Raw genomic sequence first — 25,682 nt, 5'->3', positions numbered from 1 at the left:
CCGGGCAGACTGGGTTGTATACTCCCAAGGGAGTTGAGATTGATTATTGGAAACAATATGGATTCAATAGTCGGGGTCTAATATACATTTCAGCACATACTGGAAAAGGCATCTGGATAAGAGTTCGATGTCAGTGTGTGATGACACAATTATACCATGCCATACCATCTGGGGATCCAGGGATGAACGCCTGTATAATGAGACATCTGCGTTTTACACAACATTGAACAAAAACCATGAAATATCATATTTCCCTGTTCAAAGCATTGCTGCTATTTTGTGCATTTTTCATAGTCAAAACTATGTCAGATCACTGGCGGTGAACAAACCTCACTAATAGAAATGGGAAACTTCCATTCAAATAATACCAGGCAATACAAGTGAAGTTTTCAGTTGTTGAACCTGTTTGAAGGCATGGTTTTATTTGTACAGATAAAGAATACTGCATTTATTTGTATTGTCAGTTAAACCTGAAATATCAGATTTGAACACGTTTTCTCTAATCTACCAATTATTTGGTTAAAAACAGTCTGAACTTAAACTTCAAAGAATTTCTTTCTATTCCTTGATCAGAAGAATATATAATATGGATATTCACATCTTTTAAAACGTTTACAAAGAATAAACAAATTTTTATATTTTGGAGTATTTTTTATTACAAAATATCATCTAATTATAACAGTCATCCATACAAAAGCCATTCATAGCAAAACAAGGACTGGTGAATAGAATAGTCGATATAAGGTAAATAACTATCTACAGTGTGCTTACATATTCAGTATTGCAACACCTGCACTATTTGTCAACATGAACTTGGAGTGAGCGAGTGGTGTGACAAAAGAATGCTTTAACCACTCCACAAACTTTGTTATTTTTAATGTGCTAAGCAATGTTTGACCTATGACAAGGTAGCTTGTAGAACTGACAATGTCATAGTCCAGCATACTGGCAATGATCGTGTCACCTGAGATCCTGGACTAGTCGTCAGTCTTCACTGACTATGATGTGTGCAAGACTATGATGTATAGTGAACTCTCCCTCCAAAATTTATAAATGTTTTTTTGAATAACAACTGCATATATGCTGGTAAGAAAATGATGCAGGTGGGCCATGCACATTTCATCAGATTTGCAACCATGACACACAAAATGTATGATATCATTTCATCAAACCTGCAACTGTGACTCATGAAATGTTTCATCAGACTGGCAACTGTGACACACGAAATGTGTGATACCATTTCATAAGACTTGCAACTGTGACACATGACATGTATGATATCATTCCATCAAACCTGCAACTGTGACACATGAAATGTATATCATTTCATTAGACTTGTAACCATCACACATGAAATGTATGACATCATTTCATCAAAGCAGCAGCCATAACCCAGAAATAATTTCTCAGAAATAATCGCACACTCCTACAGCTAAGACTCTAAATACAGCAATGTTGCAAAGATATCCTGTTTGACACAGATATCACAGTCTGAGATGTATCCAGCAATACAAAAAAGTCAGACATTTACACAAACACCCCCCACATTTATACAAACACCATCTCGTTCAACCAATACATACATAATTACAAAACACATTTTCTTTCAATAATTATTATTCCAGAGAATACAACCAAGATTGTATCTTTCATTATCAAGTGTGTATCTTCATCATGTTTGGGACACATTAACCACAAGAGCTTCTCTTCAGAATGCCATCTCCCCTTTTCTAACAAACAAACTGATTGTCTGTGTGGTTTAGTGGACAAAGCTTTTGCTGGAGATCACAGGCTGTTTGATTCTTGCAGTGTCAAACCCAAAAATGTTAGAATATTGTACTTATTGTTACCCTGCCTGGTGCCCAGTATATATACTGAAAGGCAAAAGAAACATTGCTGGAGACTATGTAGACATCCAATGGCTTGATCTCTCATTAACCAACACAAAGCTGCTGTGATCAGAAAACAAGAGAACAATGGCCTTTCAAGATGGAAATTTATGCCAGAATGCATGCATCATGCACATGTATCTTGATTTCAATTATGTGTTTGTGCAAACTCTTCCCTTTCTAACTTCAATCTCAAACAATACTTTCAAAACAGGCTATACGACCAAGAGTCATGTTTTCCTCAAACTTGACTTCCAGTGTATATTGAAAAAAAATAAATAGATTCAACAAACTCCACATTTCTCATGTGACTGGCATAAAATCACAACACATACACACACTATATGTTAAAGCAAAAACCTTGACAACTCTCCTATTTTATTGCAGCACATGTAAACTGAATCATACCACTTAATATGATGTTTTTGGGTGTACTATCCCCAAGGATGGGATTCATTTGGTACCAAGACCTTCAATGTTCTAGCTTAACTTGCACACAAGGCAAAATCAGTGTGTGAGTTTAGTTTAACGCCACATTTAACCTGAGTCTTCAACCCTCACCCTGAAAGGATGAAGATAAATTGTACTGGATACACGAGGATGTCAAGACTGATGCTCATGGTATTGTCCATCAGGTTTTGTTCTTCACACTAGAACATGTCTCTGAGCTCAGAACTGGTACCGGACCAAGTCCTGTAGCTCACATTGACAAGCAGTTAACAGTCGATTATGTAAACCAAGGCAGCTACTAAACAAGACTGTTTGACAACATTCATATTCAAAATATGTTCTGCAAATATACAAATATCTATTTACTATATATCTATTGTGTTACCACATTTAAACAATGTTTCCTTACCTGTAACAAAATATATCAACTGTTTTGTGCAGGTGAGCTAACAAAATACTGTAGTGGTTCTGATTACAGCTTTTTAACATTTAGGTAGGTAGGAATATTGTTTTTCTTTTACATTTTTTTCAGAAGTACAATACAAACTAATATCATATTTACTTACTTACATACTTAATTCAGCTTTTGGCCATCATGTCGACTTTCTCTATCACAATATTTATCTTATTTATACCACTTAAAAAAACTAGGGTTGGCACCAGAATTCAAAGGTTGGTTGGGTTAACAGAACCACAACATGTTTTTGTTTTAGGCCTCAATTATCCCTTTCGTTTACATCCAACTTGAAATGGAATAAAAAAGATAAAAAAGATCAGATTCAACTGAAATGCAATAAGATCTAAATATTCCTTGGGTCCACGAGAACTGGCAGTTCAGTCCAGGCACCATCTAAATCATACATTGATAACATTGGAAACATTTATAGGGTTATTCCTAAACCTAGATTCATTGCTTTCCATGCTTATTTTTAAAGTTGAACAGTTTTTTTTTATATTTGATAGTCATATCGCTACAACTGCTGTCTGTGCCAAGGCCTGTTCCAGAGACACTGCATAGAATGAATTGACTAGTGATGGTGCGGTCACTCTGACTTCTGTTTCCTCCTGCTGCGGAACCATTTTATGGCCTGCACAAGCGATGTGAACACAGGGATGCTGATCGGCAGGAACAAGGGGATGTAGATGGCAAATCTGGAACAAAACAGACATATGACAGGGATTTTCATCAAGGAGACTGATCCAGTACATAAATCAGTGATTGATAAAATGAGCAACATGAAGGGGAGTGCTTGATAGACAACTTCTTTATTGCAGTAGATGCAACGTTTTGTGTAGATCCTAACACCGATATAAAGAAGCTTATTGGTGTATATCCTTTCTATCAAAAATTAAACAAAACACCAGCTTGATGAGGCTGCATAAAAACATTTAATATTTCTCTGGTACATATTTTTCAAAAGTGACAAGGACGGTAGGACTTGTTAAAAATTTTTGACAGAAAAAAAGTGACAAGGGAGAAATTTTTATTTTTTCTCTAAGAAATACAGTTTGAAAAGCTTAGCATGTGTTAATGAGTTGTAGATTCACACAGACACTCATTCTTAGAGTAGACAAATGGATGAAAGAAACGTGGCATGGTCAAAATTACATTTTAAGAATGGCAATAAAAAATTGTTAAGTGCACAAATAAAAGTCATGCACCAATGCCTGAGAAACATTTCACTTTTTTAATTTAGCCTAATGGTGTTAGGATCTACACCAAAATGCTGCATCCACTGCAATAAAGAAGTTGTCTATACATAAAAAAACCCAAACTCCTCTTCATCACACCAGCTTCTAAATGCCGAGCATTTCTTATAGAGAATCTGCTTTAAGTATCCTTGTACTACAAATATTTGTGACTTTGAACCAGTTCTTCAACAGGAACCTACAGGGTTCCTTGTGATGAGATACACTGAATAAATGTATTAATGTTGACAGAGAAACATGAATGTCCACAGTACAATCCAACAGTATTTTGTTTATTTTGTTAGATGGTTGTTTAATTCCACATTCAGAATGTTCCCATCGTATTGCAGTCGAAAATAATGGGAGTCTGGACCACCCAAGTCAGTGATCGACACTGTCAGCAACAACTGATTGGCGTACGAAGACACACAATCACCCATTTTGTCAACCCTTATGACCAACTATGGCCCATTCTAACCTCACAGTGTTTTTTTATCATGAGTGTGTAGGGTTTTACACGACAAGACACGACATGGCTTCACACTGTAGCCATGTGGGGTATCAAACATCAATCTTCGGCAAGATGAGCAACCACTAGGCTACCCAACCACCTTTCTTTTCCATGACAAGAACAGTAGCAATACATTCTCTGACCATTCACACTGACCACTGAGTGACACAATAAATGACTAGTGACATGACCAGTTACCAGTATTTCCTGCTACTATTTCCCCAGTGTAAACAATGGTGACGGAGTGAGTAAGTTTAGTTTCATGCCCCACTCAGCAATATTCCAGCTATATAGGTATATCGTCTGTAAGTAATCCAGTCTGGAGCAGTCAAGCCAGCGATCAACAACATGAGCATTGATCTGCCCATTTGGGAACAGATGACATGTGTTAGCTAAGTCAACGAGTCTGACCATCCGATCTCGTTAGTCGCCTCTTACGACAAGCATAGTTGCCTTTTATGGCAAGCATGGGTTGCTGAAGGCCTGTTCTACCCCGTACCTTCACAGGTCTGTAAACTATGGGGAGGACTGACTTACTTTTGATCTTCAGGGAAGTATAGGAGTTCCAGCAGAGAAGGATCAAAGAAAGCTTTTTCTGCAATAAATTGGACAATCTCATTAACTGTTGATAAGAACTTCTATACACACCAGGTTGTATTTGTTTGTTGTTTAAAGCCACACTCAGTATTATTCCATATCATGCATATGACAGCAGTCTGTAAATGATCAAGCCTTTATAAGACAATCCACCAGCATAATCATCAATCTACACAATTAGGATATGACAACATGTGTCAACCAAGTTATCAAATCTGACTACACAATTCTATAAGTTGCCTCTTTCAAAAAGCATGGGTTGCTGAAGGGCAGTTCTATCCCGGATCTTTATAGGTTTAATAGACAGGAACATTAGATTTTTGATTATATTTCAATCCCAGATCTTTATGGGTTTAATAGACAGGATCGTTAGATATTTGATTATATTTCAAATTATATTGGATGGCTGAAAGAATAAAATCAATCTTGGGTTCTGATGTAATGATTAAAGTTCCAATCTTCCAAGTACATACACAAAAACAAGGATTATCAATCATGTTCATTTAAGGGACTGTAAGTCTCAAATGACTTCCTTTTTCTCTCAGTGTCTTTGAGCTTCACTTAAATCTCTCAACACCAATACTGTTTCACATATCTTCAATGAAACATCCTGTCAGTTTTATTCTCAGATAAAAGTAGATGTTTCCTAGTATATTTTCTTCCTCCTGTCTTCAGTCAAAGAAGCTGAGGAAGAGACAAAATAACCAGAAACCCACCTGAAGCTATGAGAGCCTTTTTGGAAGAAAGGAACGCTTCCTCTAGTCGTCCCTCAGCCAGTTGTCTGAGACTCTCCCTGATGGCTGCCACAGATGATTCCACCTACAATTTGTCAGCCATTAAATGATATCATCCTTTAGTCTCCTATTTTGAAAACATAATTTCTGAGTCAGACTTAGACTTATATTGCTGTCAACACAGGGCCAGTTTATAGTCCAGAATCTAGTATATTTATATCATGTTACTTATACTTCCAGTAAAAATGACTGCACTCCTAATATTGAGTTCTTTCAGATTCCATGACAAATGACCATGCCTAAGTGCAGTGTAAAGTTGCAGATTGATTTTAATTTGAAACAAATGCCAACACTGTCAAAGTTGTTAATGTTTAGTAATCTTCCTAAAATGTGTATATTTGCTTTAACTTGCTCTTTGGATGCCTTGTATCACAGCTGTTGATAAATGAAAACCTACATATGAAGCAATCTGGAGACCTTGGGTAGAACGTTTGTCCCAGCACCCTAATGCAATTCAGAAGGGGAGATAATTTGGGGACTCAGGGTTAGAACTGATATCGAGTCACCTGAGATGTATAAATCTGGTGTGTTGGTTGATGGCATCTAAGCATCTGGCTTATTCAGTTACATTTGAAAGAAGACAGAATAACGGTTGAAACTTACCTCAGTACCAATGTCATCTTTGATAACGATGTTGCCGATTTCCCCAAGCAGTTGAGCAAGGGAGGACAACGTCCCTGCTGATGTTGCGATGTTCTCCACACAGAAACTTCTCAGCCAAGCATCCACCTCCTGCATAGAATGAAACAGTGAAAGAACAATTTTAATATACTTAAAATATGTCCTCCATTGACAAATGGAGTCTCTTACGGCATCCTTGAGATCAATGCTCATGCTGTTGATCACTAGACTGTCTGCTCCAGACTCAAATATTTACAGATAGCAGGAATATTGCTGAGTGTGGTGTCAAGAAACAAACTAAACAAAACTAATGTGTCATAGGGACACATGCTGTAGAGTTTGTCTGGAGCACACAATTTGCTGTGCACAGTTGCATCCCTTGGGCAAAGCAGGAACTTATGACTTAATGATTTGGCCCATTTTTAGGTATTCAGCACCATCCATATTCTGAGTGTAAAAGTCTGAGGCCTGCATCATGTCAAGTACTCCGCCCAATTAAGCCAGCATGCAGTGATATACTGCTTGACACGCATTAGATGAGCCTGTGCAGTAAACGCGTTTGTGACAAGTAGGCGGGGCAGGGAATGTAGACGAATACACTCGACTGCTACAGGTACATGAGGTAGGTCGGGGACTAAGCATGTGCAATACACGCTGACGGTGGCGTGAAATCAATACCGCTACTGTTAATCACGTGTCTCGTAGAGAGATTTCGTTAAGCAAGACACGATTCGCACAAGGAAATTGAACATTTTAATATTTAGACGACAACCTGCTTCCCTCTTGTTTCAAATGGTATGTTCTGGATGGCGTTCCCATATATGCAAATTGGGGTCATTTGTCAGGTCGTGGCTCATCTAATACTTGTCAAGCAGTAAATCATTCATGTCTTACTCAGTACTTACCCATGGTGTGATACCATGGTTCTCCAGGTCAGCAAATGACAGGTCGGCACTTGAGACCTGGAACAGTTCAATAGTCAAGTTAGTCAGAATTTTTTTCAGTAAATTTTCAGAACTCACTTTCTTATAGACATAGGAAACAGCCTTTACATATCAATATAACACATAGTTGTATCTATATATCAATATATATATTGTATATTGTATATATATCAATATCAATATATTGTATCAATATAATATGTACTTGTATCGTGGTTGTGACTCACAATAAATGAATGACAATATTTGAGTGACTGACTTCAATGAGAGACTAACTGCAGATGTGAGACTGACTGTGAATGAGTGACTAACTGTAAACATCTGATTGTGAATGAGTGACTAACTGTAAATATCTGATTGATTGTGAATGAATGGTTAGCTATAAACATCTGACTGACTGTGAATGAGTGACTAACTGTAAACATCTGACTGATTGTGAATGAGTGACTAACTGTAAACATCTGACTGATTGTGAATGAGTGACTAACTGTAAACATCTGACTGATTGTGAATGAGTGAGTAACTGTAAACATCTGATTGTGAATGAGTGACTAACTGTAAACATCTGATTGTGAATGAGTGACTAACTGTAAACATCTGACTGATTGTGAATGAGTGACTAACTGTAAATATCTCATTGATTGTGAATGAGTTGTTAGCCATAAACATCTGACTGATTGTGAATGAGTGACTAACTGTAAACATCTGACAGATTATAAATGAGTGACTAACTGTAAGTACATGAGTGACTGTAAACATGTAAATGTCTGTAAACAAGTAAAAAGTAAGTGACTGACCATAAATGACATCTTGTACATGTAAATATGTGTGTGATTGTAAATGAGTGTTTGAAAATACTGGTATATGACTGACTTTACTTAAGTGACTGGCCGTTAATCACAGACTGTACATGTAGCTGAGTGACATCAGCAAACCGTACCTGGCCCTGCAGGTTGAGCAGCATCCGCATCTGAGTGATGAACACCTCCATCATCTTCCTGACATCGATATCAACGGGATGAGGAAGACTGGAGTTGGGAGGGACTTCTGCATTGCTTATCCAGATCCCTCCCCACCGAGGACTGAAGAATGCGTTGCTAGGGACAACCTTGTCTGTAAAACAGAACTAAGCCTGACTTTCTGTGTTGCTTGAAAGCTGTATTCAACAATATCCAAGTTTCATCATTATGTCTGTGATAATCAAGGAGATCAATGGACCAGACAATCTAGTCACTGACAGCATGAACATCTGGTCTATGTGGAAACAAGAACATCTGGTCTATGTGGAAACAAGAACATCTGGTCTATGTGGAAACAAGAACATCTAGTCTATGTGGAAACAAGAACATCTGGTCTATGTGGAAACAAGAACATCTGGTCTATGTGGAAACAAGAACATCTGGTCTATGTGGAAACAAGAACATCTGGTCTATGTGGAAACAAGAACATCTGGTCTATGTGGAAACAAGAACATCTGCCAAATCTGCAAGTTTGATTTACTTCTCATACATTTACAAGACAACTTTATACTTCTCATGTTCGAACATAAGGCATCAGTAACCCAATTAATTCTTGACATACAGCTGTCTTTGGTCTATTTGCATACCACACAACAATTACCTGATTTATCCCTGACATAGAGCGGACACTGGTCTCGTGATGCTATGTAGACTCCACAACAATTACCTGATTTATCCTTGACATAGAGGGGACTCTGGTCTCGTGTTGGTACATACACCAAGAAGTTCAGAGCAGGATTGTTGGATGTGTGAGAACCTGTCCAGGGAACATGAAATAATTACTTCTAAACACTCCTTTGTTTGTTGTAGTTCACTGATTGATATCATGAGTAACTTCCAAAACAAATTACCTTTCTTTCATGATCTACAAACTATCTCCATAGTAATCTAAGTCACCAACTCTAAATAACTTGAAAATGTCACCCCTTAATCACCCCTCACTAGGATTGATAAGATGTCTGAATTAGAGGAGTGAGAACAGTATGTCAGCATTTTAATGATGATGATAATTATTTGGGAAAATCTGAGATTCAAACAAAAGACATCCAGATCCTGGCAAGACTAAAGGAAGCAACTCTGTACAGAAAACAGAAGAATCAACTAGTACTACATACAGATGGCGAGTTCTTACCTAGCTTGGACTCGAGTGGAGTGATGAGATGGGGCAGGTCCTGCTCTGTATAGAATGAGTCGCCTGTCGTGGAGTCTCTGTGGGGGCGACGCACCAGACCGGTGAAGTACAGAACCTAAAACATCATCTGGTTTTCTTACTAGCTGATTCATTCATAACTAATCCTGTCATTTCGGCAAGCCAGATGGTGTCTCGTACACCTCTCCTGTTTATGACTGGGTCCTGTCTAAGCACACCTGGGCATGGAGATGAGAATAGTCTAGCACTACTACCAAGGAAAGGTAACTCTGAATTTCCAAACATGGCTACTCACAGAATATCCTACATCCTGTGAGCAAAACAACTACAGCCATTCCCTTTGTAATGTTTCAGTGTTGAAAGTTGATGACCCTTTAGCTCAAAGTTTATGTTTAAATTGTGCTTTGCATAGTTAAGTGAAGTTTCAAAGTTTGACAGTGCTGCCATTTTAAGTTTTAAAATGTGTTTTACTACTCGCAGTTTGATTGGTTTGTCATGATTCTTGGCAAAAATGGCGTATGATAGGGGTACAAATCTCCTTGTAGGTCTTGGAATGAGGTGATTAGTAACGAATGCAGCTGATTCCCAGCACTGATGAGAAAGGTCAATGTCAAGAGCCCCTCTGACCTGCCAACAGGTGCTGTTATCCATCCCACCTATCTTCCTTGGCTGCATGGACTGGGACATGCACAATTGTTAAAGTCAGTTTATGATGGTACTGTAAGCCAGTAGACTAAACATGAACTCAGTTGTTAATAATTGGCTGAACTATGTTGTAACCAGCAATATTCCAGCCAGGTAAGTGTGTGGTCATGTGCATAGAGTTCAGGTCACAAATCAGTTGCAGTTAAACATCTGTCACAGACACTCCTTGGATGGGTGACCGTGTCTCGCAGACGGACTCCTGAGAGTTTCTAGGACTTCATTCCTGCCCCACAACAAAGCACATGTGATACATGTGGTCTCACTTGAGGTAAGTGAGTTTGCTCAAAACTGCCTCTGTTTTCTCAATAGAGAATGGGACTGGTTGAAACAAGGCAGGAGGCTATTAACCTTAAAGTGCCTAACAGGCAGCTTGGGTTATCTGGCGTGAAAATGATCAGATTGTGCACTTTGAGCTGAACATCTACTGATGATCTACCTTGGAGTATGGACCAGACAATCCACTGACTGAAGATGTTGATGAAGCATCATATTACATATGTATACCATAGAACCCCAACAGCAAAGGCACAGAGTCTGACCAGTGAACTGTCTATTTGCATAAGAGAAAACACTTCTCCTCGGTTTTGGTAGACAATGTAAAACCGGAGGGGGAGGGAAATCCCAAGGGGCGGAGCTCCGAGAGATTTCCCGACCCCGATGGTTTTACATCGTCTACCAAACCAAGGAGAATTGTTTTCTTTAACAAATATACTGTCAATGATGGGTGATGAATGACATTTTTCAATTGATTTCATGCATCATTTGAATGTTGATGTTCATATAGAATTAGGAAAAGTAAAACCTGGGAAGAGGTCTTTCTAGTGAAAAGTAAAACCCGTCCCTACAAAACAAAAACCTCAAATACGGTTATTCTGGGAAAACAAGAGATGACCTAACATATAATGAGAAGCATACTTCAGGTTTATATGACAGGTAATATCTAATCCAGCAGATTTTGAAAGCATATGACCATGTATCTAGACATCTCAACTCACCTGTGATGTCAGGGTGAAGTCTGCAAAGGCATCCAACTGACTCAGGAAGGGTTTCAGATAAGCTGTAACACAATTACAGATGTGTTACACTGCTGAGTATTGTAACTGGTCAGAATTCCATAAACGGTCGATGGATTTCATCATGCTTGACAAATGTAAAAATGCCAAGGAGTTAGTCAATAGTGTTTCATGCCCTGACTGGCAACACTCCAGCAGTTACATGACATTGTATGATTGTAGAGGTGCCTACCCGAAAACTGCCCCATCTGTAATAAGTGATGGGAAATACAAGTTTTTTCAGTAATTTTCATTTGCATAGTGGAAATAAATGATCTTGGCCGACCCACAACAACCAATCAGAAACAAGCCTGGGTGTCATGAGGTAGTTTATTCGCATATCGGAATTACACGATCTTTGCCAACATGATTACCTCATGATGCATTCTGGGAATAATTGTTGCGCCTGCTTACAGGAAGTGCAGTAACTGGAGAAAGCTTTGTGGATTGTTGCAAATTGTTTTAGATTAAAAGCTTGACTTATAAGTAATTTTCAAAAGTAATTTGGAATTTTTGACATCCAGAAAATAGTAGTATTGCTATATATTACCATAATTAGAAGGTAAAAGCCGTAAAAATTATGGAGAAATCGTAAGGGTAGGCACCTCTGTGATTGTAATAATCATTTCTGGATTGTGCATGTTAAGCAAACAAGTGGTCGACAGCATGAGCAATGACCTATCTTTATCATGAATCTGGGATTCAAAAAGACCATCTTACATGTTACAAGTTACACTCCAAGTTACACAACTCTGCATATCATGTCAGTAGAACATTCCAAGATAACTGCCTATATGTTCTTTTTAATCCAAGTATAAAATAATAAAATAAGCAGGGGAAGACATAATTGTTTCCATTATTTGTAACAGACGAGACTGAGTGCACATACCATCAATCCCAGCTTTGATGTCCCACTGTGCATCTACAATGTCTGGCTGAGGGTTTACCAAGGTGAAGGTCATATCATATCCAGGTGTCGACCTCAGTGATCTCATACTCTCTTTGTCTGGCTGAACAATAACATACAGTTGTATGAACAAAATTTACAGATGAGGTTAAGTGGGATTTAACATGGCACTTGAGAATATTTCGCTCATATGATAACATGCATGCGTGTGTGTTTGTGGCTGCTTGTACTAGCCCAGACTTTGGCTGGTATTATCGTGCTAGCTCACTGAGACACCATGCTGCCACCATTAAGCATGAATACCTCTCTCAAGCTGACTCCAAGCTGACCAGTCCTTGTTGTACCCACTAATGATGAGCACCAGACACCATATTTTAACGTCTTTTGGTATGACACGGCTGGGGATCGAACCCACAACCTTACGCTCTCTGGAGGAACCACCATGCCATTGAGGCGATTCATTATTTATAGACTATACAATCATCAAAGTGATACATGAACATGATACATGAGACATGATATATGAGACATGAGACATGAGACATGAGACATGAGACATGAGACATGAGACATGAGACATGAAATGAAACAGATCCTAAAAATAACTAAAATGCTAAACATGTTTTTGTTGGTTGTTTTTTTTGTGTGTGTGTTTAATGGCAGTGGTCTCTTAATAGTTGTGTCTTGTCCTGACAATTTTGTGATCATTGCAACTGGAACATGAGGACATGTTTCAGCCAAGGTCACCAGACTTTGTTTTAAGACAAGTCTGGGTCACAGAAGATAAATGCTTACCTCGATCTTCATGGGTGCTTAAAATCTAAATGACCAAGAATTTCTAACAAGCTTATGCCAGTGGCGGTATTACATTCCATAAAGCTCTCTGCAATGATACTACTATTTTTTCTTTCGGTGGTATTTGAACAATTTCGAAGTACAATAACAACATATTCATTCACATTGTACATGCATCTCCATAAAAATCATCATCACCCGCTCTAGCTATAAATTATGAACGGTCCCTTTTTGTCAAGATATGACATCTTGACACATACAGTCATAACCTCACTACCTTATCTCAAGACACAAAACTGTACATCACCAACCTCCATTATAGTTTATATGTGCATGACTATCAAGACATCTGCAGTAACTGTTTAGATGTTTTTAAGGAAACAGATTTACTCAAACTATTCAGAGTTATTCCCATTTGAAGCATGTTTGTGGACTGATTGTGATTTCATTTCTAAATTAATGAAGATATCTAGGAACCAATGTTGTCATGTTATTCCTGCTGTTCAGTAACCATGGTAACTTCACTACCTTCAAAGACCTTGCTCCTTTGGCAGCCACTAGACTCTTCTTCACTGCCACCTCCCTGACAATCACCTCCTTCAGCACGGAAGACACCGCCTTCCCCAGTGTGGTCACATCTGAAGTCACAGGCACCGGAAAAATTACAGTCCAGTCTGCAAGGCATCTCTTGCGGTAGTGAAAGGATTTGGGCAGATGTTGTTGAAAAGAAATATTCATGAAAACAATTCTTGTCAGTGGTCTTTCAATCTTTGGCTTTCGACTTGATATCTTGCTTACAAAAGGAGACAACCATTCAAACCATACTTTAAGACTCCACAAAATAGAACTACTGGACAAGTTCTGTGACATCCTTGCTGCTTGCTCCTAACAGCAACCACTGGTCGGGTTCTAACAAACATTTACTGGTCTTCACCAACCCATAAGAGTTGAGGTGACAACAGGATCTGGTAGTCAGACTTGCAGATTTGGTTGACAAATATCAATATATCATTATATCTAAACTGTGCTGATGCTGTTGATCACTGGATTACTTGTCCAGACTTGATTATTTACACACCACAGCCATGTTTCTGAGTGTGGTTTTAAACAACAAACAATCAGTTCACTCTCAGAATAGTGAAATGCTGAAGAGAGTGCTGCAGATAATGAAATACTTCAAATGTTTTCAGTCATGCAACAACATCACAGTAACAGAACTAGAAAGCACATCTGCATTCTACAGAACACCCTACCTTGGCCATCTGGGTGGATGAATGTGATCCTATTGCTGCCAATGAAAGTTTTTGTAGACATCAGTTTTGGTTTGTTCTTTAGCAAAACTACAAAATATTTGTTGCGTTGATTTCCTAGATGACTAGTCAGCTTTCTGTCCAGTTCTGAAAGCAAAAATCTTATATGACTACTGATATCTGATTCTCCATAAGAAAAGACAACTCTCAGTGATATCTGACTCTTCATAAGAAAATATAACTGTATGATATCTAACTCTCTCTACAAGAAAAGATAACTCTCAGTGATATCTGACGCTCTATAAGAGTGATAACTCTGTATGATACCTGACTATAAGAAAAGATAACTCTACATGATATCTGACACTATAAGAAAAGATAACACTATGTGATCTCTGATGTCAGCATTACTCGATCAGGTTCATCAAGCTGAATGATAAAAAAGATGTATAGTTTGTCAAAATCAACTTAAAAAACCTGTTCACACAAGGCTGAAATACGAACACTGACCTCTTTCAAAGTTTTCAACATGAAACCATCATGTAAAAATGTCAACAGCAACTTTCCATGAAGGTTGCTTGGTGGGATCTTGATTTTCAGAAATAACACACACTTCCTACCAGACAAACAATGAAACAACTAAAGACACAAGTTGTATATCACTATGTCCTCCAGGCTTTCCCACATGTCTGAGTAGAAGGGCAAGTCATGAAAGGGAACGAGAAGTCTTCACTCTTGGCTAGGGTGGGCGAGCACCACTTAATGTTAATTAGGGGTTGGGGTGAACGATAATTGTGATCCACTAATGCAATAGTTTTTCTTCCTTGACTTGTCTCACTTAAGTCATTTCCCAAATGAATGTACAGTTAATATGAAGTAAAAACAAGCTGAAGCAGTTAATTGTTATTGGAAACACAAGAATTGCTATGATTCAATAGTTTAATGCATCATTACAGCCCTAGAGTTAATACTAACTAAACAAGTGACAGCGATTAACTGATAATTACGATCGTGTGAATTCAGGATCTTTGTACAGACTCTGCAAATGTAATTATCTAGACTTGCTACATATTTTGAACCAGCAAGGGTGGTATTGGGTACAGATGTTTCAGCGTCTGTATGACAGACTAAGTACAAGATGAAATGGTGAATTTGATTAACATTCAAACATAAAAGTGCTAACGTTTTAATATACTGGACAAAATAAGTTAAGGATATTGGCATTTTAGGATTGATATTTTATCTAACTATTTTTCTCCAGTATATTAATGAACTGACATGACATCTTAAATAACTGACTTTGTACCATACTGTCATGAATACCTTTTATAGAACTGGCAACTTTCAGCATAACCGATTCTTCACTGACTGGTTCCCGAGCTGAAATTCTGTAGGTTGGTATGAGTGTCTTCTTTTTGTCTGAAACAAACATACATGATAATATCACATATCCATCTTCGATACAAAAATTTTACAGTCTCCATAACATATTGCTAACAGTCCAGACCACCAATACTAGCAAATAGTTACTGCTAGATAACACTTGCAGATGATAACACAGTGAGATACTGCCGTAGGAAGTAATACCATGTGATCATATGTAAGTGACAGTCTTTGACATAATCGTAGTGCAAAATAGCTACTAGCCTGTTAGCCTGAGGCTAGTAAAAACCCAATCAGGCTAGTAAATCTCCAGTCACTGGTCCGACTGGCAAGTGAAGCTTCATAGGATCATATCTTAAAAATATTTCACCCTTCAACATGTTAAGTCATAACACACTTAAAAATCATGCAAAACTGTGGCTTGGTAAATTACGATATATTACCTTTTTCTAATCTTTTGCTAAGTTTCTACATTTTAATTATGGGCTAGTGAATTAATTTCTGGGTTAGTAAGGTTCAGGCATAGCTAGCCCGACTGGCAAGGAAAATTTGAGACTATTTTGCACAGTGGACAATATCAAACTTAATTAAATATTGCAATAATTATAATATATACAGATCAATTACAACCCACTAGCATCCTTACACCACACCAGCTTGGAACACTGAAGTAAAGACACCAAATTATCAATTAAAAGATACATGCTTTTCTACACTACAGGTTCAGCTCGAAACATCAATGTGTAGAACTGACCTTCTATAGGCCTCAATGCTAAGACATATTTTGGCATCTTTCTTTGATACTTGTAGTAAATCAACTGCTTGAAACATCAATGTTTCTAAATGACCGCCTATAGGCCTCAATGCCAAGACATATTCTGGCATCTTTCCTTGATACTTGTGGTAAATCAATCGCCACAAGTCATCACTTGAACATGGCAATGTTATATTTTATATTGTCTCAACATATCACAGAAAAGTATTTATACCTGAAGTCAGACTTGATTGGACCTCCTTGCTCAACTGAGACAAATCAATGCTGCCATCAAAACTGATCACCTCCACATCAACCAGGTACTCAATCTGCAACAACCATGACGTTTCTAGTATCACTCATGCATGAGTATAAATGACAGTCCAAAATAAATGTGACAAAATACAAGAGTACAAGTACTTCTTATTTCAGGACATGAGGAAACAGACCATACTGTTTTTTCCTCAAGTTTTAATCCTATTTAATTGTATGATCATTGGCTCATCATACGCACCATCAATTATTGCCTACAGCAGAACATTATTAAGGACTTAGGCTCTGGACTAAGGATAGTGAGGAAGGCTGAGTCATGCATATATTTAGGAAGGAAGGAACTGAGCTAAATAAGCATGCATATATTTAGGAAGGAAGGAACTGAGCTAAATAAGCATGCATATATTTAGGAAGGAAGGAACTGAGTTCAATAAGTATTATGTTATTCAGGCAATTGTGGTAAACACATACAGATTTTGGCATGTCTCACATGTAGTGTTTCCATTAAATACAATTCAAAGGTAAATTCTCACTTTCAACAAGGAACATGTTTGAAGATTCTTTTGCTTTCATAGGTTGCAATACTGGTGAGGCACAAAGTATCATCAGCATAAGATTAGGACGATTTTGTATCTTTTGTCAGGCAAATGATTGATTGAGTGATCAATTTAATGTTAGACCGAAATAAATAAGCAATTTTACAACTTGCAGAAAAACAAGGTTTACCCATGGCAATCTCTTCAATGCGAAAACAGAAGTGTGAAATCTGAGATCAAGAAACATGTTTATACTGTCAAATAACCACAACGACTGAGGATTTTACAGGATGCTTCACCCACCCTGCGCCATGTTCACACCCAGTCAAGTTGATTCCACAGTGATTGAATTAATTAGGATCAAACGCTTCACTCTGTACCATGGACCACACCCATCTTGCATACATATTATGGCTCTAACTGATTCAACATTCTTAGAATATGAACATTGGGCAGGATATGAACAACTGTTCCTTTGAATTTAATCACATGGCAAGTAGTTTACAGCATCACATATGGTATTGTTAACCTTTGTGTCTGAGAGAGTTGTGATTTCTCCATATGGTAACTGCACTCGGTACACCTCTGTAGTCTTCCACCACAACGGAAGCCCAATGACGACACAGATGAGTCCTATACCCAGTGCTGCATATGCCTGGGTGTTCTTTTCTGTAAAGAAACATCAACAGATACCTTTGTGAGTCATTCCTGTTTTTTGTCCTTAACTCTTTTGCCATGATTTGAACATGTGTGATTACCCTGATTAGATTGAGCAGGTGTGAGTAAACAGAGCAAGGCTGCAGGTTGACTAGACAATATTCTGTTCTTTCAATTAGCGATAAACCCAGAAGCAAGGGTACTGCTACATGAAATCAGAGTTTGATCATCATCGTAAAAAAATGTTTGATTGAAATGGGTCCCTAACCATGTGATTCCCAATGACCGGGTTTATCATTGTGACAGTTAGTGACAAACCCAGAAGCATGTGTACTGCCACATTTAATCAGAGCTTGATTATCATCGTAAAAAAACATTTGATTGAAATGGGTTCCTAGCCATGCGAACCCCAGTGACTGTAATCAGTGGCTTATCGGAAAGTGAACACAAGGACTAATGAGAGTAGGTGTAAGCAGCCATATCCCTTACAAGTTACATATCAAAACCTAATGATGAATGAAGCTCGGACCAGGCATCATCATTAGGAATGGGAGAAATGCACATTATCGGCTGCACTTTTTTCTGATGTAGTAGGCGGTGCATCACTCTCTCCACTGAAAGGTGATGTAGTTTGCTGCCTTAGGATCATGAAACTATCACAGTCATAATGGGCCATTCCTACCTTTGTGATATGAAAATATGCACTTAAAGGGGCACTGATGCAGAGCGAATAATGTATCTCACCAAAGGTCTAATTACGAAACCAAGCAGCAAATTGGTCACCTCCAGCTCCCTCGACCGTGACGGACACAGGGACTGGGCTCCTGTCCACATTAGCAGAATTTCTTCACCCTAAAAAGTGAAGATTCCCTGATGCCCAGCACACACAGTTATTTAAAAATATACATGGTATTCCTTATATGATTATAGTAGTAGTGTAGTTTTTTTTCTGATGCCTGGATGGTATAGTGACTGATCCAATTTGATCCTATTTCTGTGTTTTTTACCTCGATATTTAATCATGTCATGTGAAAATACGATGTCTACATGCACAAAAGATTGGAAAGCTTTATATTTAGACAGTTTTGAGGGTTGGCCCAACTGTCATTGCAAAAATCATATGTAAAATTTGGTAGCAACGATCCTGGCTTATTATCTATGATAATAAAAACACACAGTTGATTTGTCTGAATTTGTAAACTAATAACGACTTTGACATTGGTAGAGAAATCTGAAAATTTTCTTACGTAAGAAACTGAATATACCCATTTACCCAAGTACATAGCAAATGCCCATGTGTATTTCTTATGTAACCGATGATATCCTCAAAACAGTTTTGGCCCATAAGTGTTTTCAGGCTGCATGCGACACAGAGATTCCTTGCTGTATCTCGCGTTTGATGGCATAAACCTACATGTGTTATTTGTCATCATTCATTTGATGGTCAGTTAATGAATTTATAACGAGTATAATTAGTGGTAACACCACTAAAATTACTCAACACGTGTTCCCATTTGGCATTTCTCCTGTCTGGGGTAAATATTCAACATTATAAATTAAGGTCTGAGGAGCCAAATGTATTGCATGTTATGTAATATGTGCATATAAGTGATGCAAGAGGGTTTATCAGCTGAATTACAAAAACAAACATCGATCAAAGGATTAACCAATAACACACTGATTGATTATTTACTTCCACAGCAAATTTGTCAAAAAGGCAGTGTTTACGAGTGTATACTGAATACACCCTGTCGTAAAGTATGAGTGTAAAAACATCCTTTCTACAAAGAATAACCGCCACTGCCTTGATTGACTGATTGTTGCTTATTATTGGCTAACTAATGGTGGACATCATACAGTTAGATGCCAGGTGTGCTGTCCTGGGTGACCAGTCAGATTGTGTATACACCAGTGTGAAAATTCTCAAACAATGTGTCCCTCTTTCGCATATTAGACTGTTGAAAGACACAAGACATAGAAAAGGATTATTTACCAGCTGCAGATGAATGGAACTAATATTTGCATTTTGTTTTCATTTTTTTCTTGTAGCATTCTGCAGAATCTGTATTACAGAAAACTAGGTCATGAATAGGGTGTGTGTGAAATATGATTCACATTGGCAATCTATACAATGTTTAGATATTAAAATCATGTTAGAAATTCACTGTAAGTATAACCAGACTGTGTGGGTTTTTTTTAATTAACTTTCAAAATGCATACAAATGTGACAAGGAACTAATTAGGTTCATAAGACAAAATATAAAGATGTACACTGACTTCGTTATTTTTGAATTCTAACGTTTTTTTACCAGTGGCAGATGAGTAAACTTCAAGGTGTTTGACTTGTTTTCATAATAATGAAGTAAAATGACTTCATTTTTGTTGATCAGTCTACACAAAAACAACTATCAATTGCGCATATGGGTGGCACAGCAGAGATCACGAACCAGTCCACGGAAATTGCTCCGCATCAGTTCCCCTTTAAAGGGGCACTGATGCGGAGCGAATAATGCTTCTCGCCAAGGGTCTAATTACGAAAGCAGACCGCAAATTGGTCAGCGCCCACTCCTTCGACCGTGACGGACAAAGGAACTGGGCTCCTGTCCTGTCACCTAAACAGTCAGGAGGCCGGATGCCCATCACATGCCATTTGTTTAAAATATCCATGATATTCCTTGTCTGATCGTAACCAAATATCCCAGCAGTGTAGTTCTTTTCGGATGCTTGGATGGTATAGTTACTGGTCCAATTTGATCCTATTTCTGTGTTTTTAACCTCGATATTTAGTCATTTTACATGCAAATATGATGTCTACAGGCACGTAGCAAGCCATTTGTTTCAGTACGGAAGATTGCAAAGCTTTATGTTTAGGTAGTTTTGAGTGTTGGTTGAGCTGTGATAGCAATAGCATACGTAAATTTTGGTAGCTATAGTAGCTACAATGGTTTATTATTAATGATAATAAAACACACAGTTGATTTATTTGAATTCGTAAACAAAAAAACCCAATGACTTTGCCTTTGGTAGAGAAATCTGAAAATTGTCTTACGTAAAAAAATTTATTTCACCTATTTACCAAAGTACACAGCAAATGCCTGTGTGTATTCCTTATAAAACGAAATTCCGTTGGTATCCTCAAAACAGTTTCGGCCCATAAGTGCATGCGACACAGAGATTACATCTTCCTTGCTGTAACTCGCGTTTGATGGTGTAAACCTACACGTGTTATTTGTCATCATTCTCTGGATGGTCAATTCATGAATTTATAACAGGTATAATTAGTAGCAACACCACTTCGGTTACTCAACAGAGGTTCCCATTTGGCATTTCTCCTGTCTGGAGTAAATACTCAACATTATAAATTAAGGTCTGTAATGGCAAATGTATTGTATGTTATGTAATATGTGCATGTAAGTGATGCAAGAGGGTTTATCAGCTGAGTTACAAAAACAAACATCGATCAAAGGATTAACCGATAACACACTGATTGATTAATTACTTTTATCTTCTAGCGGATTTGTCAAAAGGCAGTGTGTGTAGATGACTACACCCTGTCGTAAAGTGTGAGTGCAAAAACAACATCCTCCCTTCAAAGAATTAACCACCCTTGCGTTGATTGATTGATTGCTCAATATTGGTTAACTAAATTACTTAGAATAGTGGACATCATACAATTAGTTGCCAGGTGTGCTATCTTGGGAGACCAATGAGAGGTTTATCTAGTTTTCACCAACGAAAGACGTGAAACGATGTGTTACTTTTTCGCAAATGAGACAGTTGTAAGACACGCGACACAGAGCAGGATTATTTACCAGCTGCAGATGAATGGAATACGATTTCTTTTACGTGGATATTGATGGATACATTCCTGAACAAGGTAGTAGCCTGACATTGTTGCTATAAAATTAGTCTGTTTTACATTCATTATTTGCATTTTGTTTTAATTTATTTGTTGTAGCATTCAGCAGAATCTGTATGACAGAAAACACACACTAGATCGCGTATGTGTGTGAAATAGGATCCACATTGGCAATCTATACAATGTATAAATCTTGCTGTCATGTTAGAAATTTACAATGAGTATAAGCAAATCGTGTGTTCTTTTATTAATTTTCAGAATCATACAAATATGACAATAAACTAATTAGGGTTATGAGACAAAATATAGAGACGTACATTGGCTTCGTTATTTTTCCGTCCTAATAGTCTTTTACCATTTCTACCACTGGCAGAAGATTAACCTTCAAAGTGTTTCATTTGTTTTCCTAATACATTTGTAATGAAGTAAAAATGACTTCACCTAAGTTGATCTGTCTATAATTAAACTATCAATTGCGCTTACGGACTGCGCAGCAGAGGTCACTAACCAGTCACGAATTCTGGGATATCATCCGGGTACTCACGGGAGAAAAACAATAACAAAAGTTTCCACCAGTCCACGGAAATTGCTCAGCATCAGTGCCCCTTTAAGTAGACAGTGCACTGTGAGAGTGGGTTACTGTTAATGCCCTCCATATTTTTGCAGAAAGCATCCTGCCATTGTCCCTCAAATAAAAATAGCCAATCGGGCGCTCGGGAGTATCTTAAATGGGTATATGCTGGATTATCTCACTGAGATAAAGTCGATATACGACTGACGCGATCCCTTGTAACCCTAAAAAGGGAAAGACATGTCAATACCCTGCCTTGTCCGTTTGGTCTGCATTCGGTTTACAGCACACAAGCCTGTCGTAGAAGCATGCCCCGTGAACTTCAGTTTTGTCAATGAATTTTGGAGTGACACTGATGCTGGACCGCTTCATGCATCAAGGTAGCGATTTGGTTCTCGGTGGAACTCCCATCCAAATGGAATCGTGAAATGATACCGTTGAATCAATGGAATTAGATGCGCAAGATAAACATCTTACCTTGTTCTTCTTTCGGATATTTTCCCATTTTCTATTGACTAGTCAAAGTGATATTTCTACACAACACGAAGCCGGAAGTTGATACCAAACTTAATCATTATTTTAAAGAGGTGTTCTAAGGGAGATAACTCCTCGAAATACGAAAGTTTGCACTTTTGGTTCCTTGTTATATAGCATATTCTAAAATTTCGGATTCAAACTAAAGCGCTGCAATACATGTTGAACGTATAGGTTTTTCAATAGCATATATGTTTAGATAAAAGCCATCAACTAAAGTAGTTGCCATTCCTAAACAAAATCGTCTACTGTAATACTTCACGGAGCGAACATAAAATCTTATTTGGCGTGCATGCTCATGTTTTGTACGTCTTTTGCCATCAAATTACATCGGATCTGCCCAAATTGCTTGTCTCTCAGTTTGTCTTCCAGGCCTAGATGGTCCGGTGTATCAGGGTTACTCTATAACACTCTATATAGGCTCCCTGGGTGTATGGCCTCTGATGAAACTGAAAATAACCCACTCAAGTCTAAAATGATCTGGCTCAAGTTTCCCCCACGACCTGGAAAATGTATGTCCAGGGGTCCCTTTCACAAAACTCCCGTAAGCCTAAGGTTTCGTAACTTTTCCCGTAGCATTCTTGCTTCCTATGTTACAATATAGGGGTTACGAATGCTACGAGAAAAGCTACGAGACTTAGGCTTACGAGAGCTTTGTGAAACGCGGACCTGGTGTGATACGAAAAATATTCTTAAAAACACACACACTAATAAAAAAAAATACCCACTTCAGATTGATCTTTCTTATCTTCATGTATTTATAATGCTTCAGACTCAAAGCCACGCTATTTACGTCATGAAAAAAATTAAATACTGTTGCCAAGTGATTTGCATTTTAAAATTGCATAAAATACACTGCTTTTATATCTTAAGCGTTCGTTTTTCCATTTCTAGGCATAAATAATAAAGATAGATGTAAAGGTATACATCAATATATTCATAATGACAAAACTGTTTTTAATACGATAAAGGCAGGCATAAAATAAGTTACATAAACAGTGAATAATATTAATTTGTTTATTTTTCGTCTTTCACTCCTTTGCTGGTTTAAGCTGCAGCTGGAGTTGAGAAAAAATATTAATGGCCAAACATGGATATTCCTGTCATCATGCTGTTAAACATTCAAGAAATAACTGCTGCTTTTGTATTTTCTTGTCAGCTGACAATGGTATAACACCTGAATCAACAACTGTAGTTTCTCTCATGACTGCACCGTTACCGCTCACACTTATCGCGTAAATACTGAAATGAAAGAATTGTCATTATTATTTTTATATAAGACATACACAAAAGAAAAATAAACATGCTTAACTTTGTAACGAATAGTGTAGCTGTACCGAGATGGAGTTGAAAGAAATTCATCCGTTCAAATAAACATGACAAAAACAACATGTTTTCAATACATCTAAGTGCGTTTTTCTTTTTCAATAAATGTTTGATGTACTCGGAGACAGAATCTGAAAAAATGAATGATTTAAATTCTCAAGGAAAGAAGGTACATCCTCGTAAATCTAATTTAGAACAGGACAATAACAATTTGGCATTTAGAACAGAGGCATCAAACTTTGGTAATTGAGTTATATGATGCCTGGTGACAATGTAGATTATCTGCAATTACCATGATACATGCTCATAAAGGGTCACGACTTTAACGCCCATACATTAATGTCTGTTAAAACATATTAACATTGACTTTTACATAGAAGACTGAGTGATCGACCAACGTGGCATTTGCTTCAAATTGGATTGGAGTTACATTACATTCTGTGGAGGTACACTTGCTTCTTTGAAGCCAAGCAATCATGTTTTGCGTCATTTTTATTTCATGAGCCGAGGAAGCCATTTTGTTCATTCTAAATATTTTCATCAACTCAAGGAAACTGTCTTCACCGACTGTTTCTAGTAAATCCAGGATCGGCCTTTTCTGTACAGGTGATTATTGTTTTTTATAAGCCAAAGAAACACCTTTGTCTGTTAATTGTTTTGTTTTCAGCCAACGGGTGCCCTTCTAAGAAACACCCGTTTCAAAACGTAAATAAAAATGCATTTCATTAGATTAAAGATTTTTAGTAATTGTCATATTGCCAAACATTTGGCAGTCATTTCTAAATACAGTGCGCTCAGCATGGAAGTCATGTGACTATTAGAGTAAACCCCGGACAGTGGCTACTGCTATTATAGTACAGTGGAAGCTGACTAAACCGGCACTCATTGGGACTGAAGGAATAATCCGGTGTAGGCAAGGTGCTGGATTGTAGAGCTGATGATAAGTGTACAAGTCATGGATGGGGCTGAGATTGTATGCTGGTGTTGACAACCTGCCGGATTGGATAGATGCCGATTTAGACAGCTTCCACTGTATATGTATATAGGCCTCGCCTATCATTAGCTAATGCTGTTGTAGAGTTTGGACGCCACGACGACTCATACCCAAGCAAAGTATGTTAATTGAGTAATGTGCGCAAGGTATGATAGACCTATTGGGTTTTAAGTGATTCCTATAGGGTTTTTGTTCTCCCAGATTTGTAATTAACTGAGCAAATGTGGTTTTTATTGAGTAAAACACGCAAATACGCGACAAATCTGGAGCTCTGCCATCGTGTCCCACTTGTGTAGATCTATGCTCATGCTGTTGGCCACTGCATTGTCTGGCCCAGATTCGATGTTTTACCCTTATATAACAGGGACATTGCCGACTGCGGCGTTAAATAGCAGGCCAACCATTCAACCAATTATGTAACA

At 37.8% G+C, this 25,682-nt stretch overlaps 1 protein-coding gene across 1 annotated transcript; it reads right to left on the bottom strand.

Moving 5' to 3' along the window:
* Window positions 1–630: 630 nt before the first annotated feature.
* On the bottom strand, window positions 631–22,987 carry LOC137265341 (GPI transamidase component PIG-S-like). The gene is made up of 16 exons (XM_067800725.1): window positions 22,884–22,987; window positions 17,849–17,988; window positions 16,746–16,839; window positions 15,697–15,792; window positions 14,377–14,520; window positions 13,652–13,761; window positions 12,311–12,431; window positions 11,365–11,426; window positions 9,647–9,761; window positions 9,182–9,271; window positions 8,436–8,608; window positions 7,457–7,513; window positions 6,534–6,662; window positions 5,853–5,955; window positions 5,077–5,134; window positions 631–3,491 (listed from the first exon to the last, which is right to left on the bottom strand). The coding sequence occupies exons 1-16, from the start codon at window positions 22,909–22,911 to the stop codon at window positions 3,383–3,385; spliced, it is 1,629 nt and encodes a 542-aa protein (XP_067656826.1). The 5' UTR covers window positions 22,912–22,987; the 3' UTR covers window positions 631–3,382.
* Between the last annotated feature and the right edge of the window lie 2,695 nt (window positions 22,988–25,682).

The sequence above is a fragment of the Haliotis asinina genome, chromosome 15 (genome assembly GCF_037392515.1).
Source record: "Haliotis asinina isolate JCU_RB_2024 chromosome 15, JCU_Hal_asi_v2, whole genome shotgun sequence".
Lineage (NCBI taxonomy): Eukaryota > Metazoa > Mollusca > Gastropoda > Lepetellida > Haliotidae > Haliotis > Haliotis asinina.
Note: the sequence above shows the minus strand (reverse complement) of the source record. Positions and strands in the feature narration are given on the sequence as shown.

Coding starts and splice junctions, on each gene's coding strand:
- LOC137265341 (XM_067800725.1), bottom strand. CDS start 22,911: ATGGGAAAATATCCGAAAGAAGAACAAG. Junction 16,840..17,848: donor CAACTCTCTCAGACACAAAG/GTTAACAATACC, acceptor TGGTTGTTGCAG/ATTGAGTACCTGGTTGATGT. Junction 5,956..6,533: donor AAGATGACATTGGTACTGAG/GTAAGTTTCAAC, acceptor GACAAATTGTAG/GTGGAATCATCTGTGGCAGC.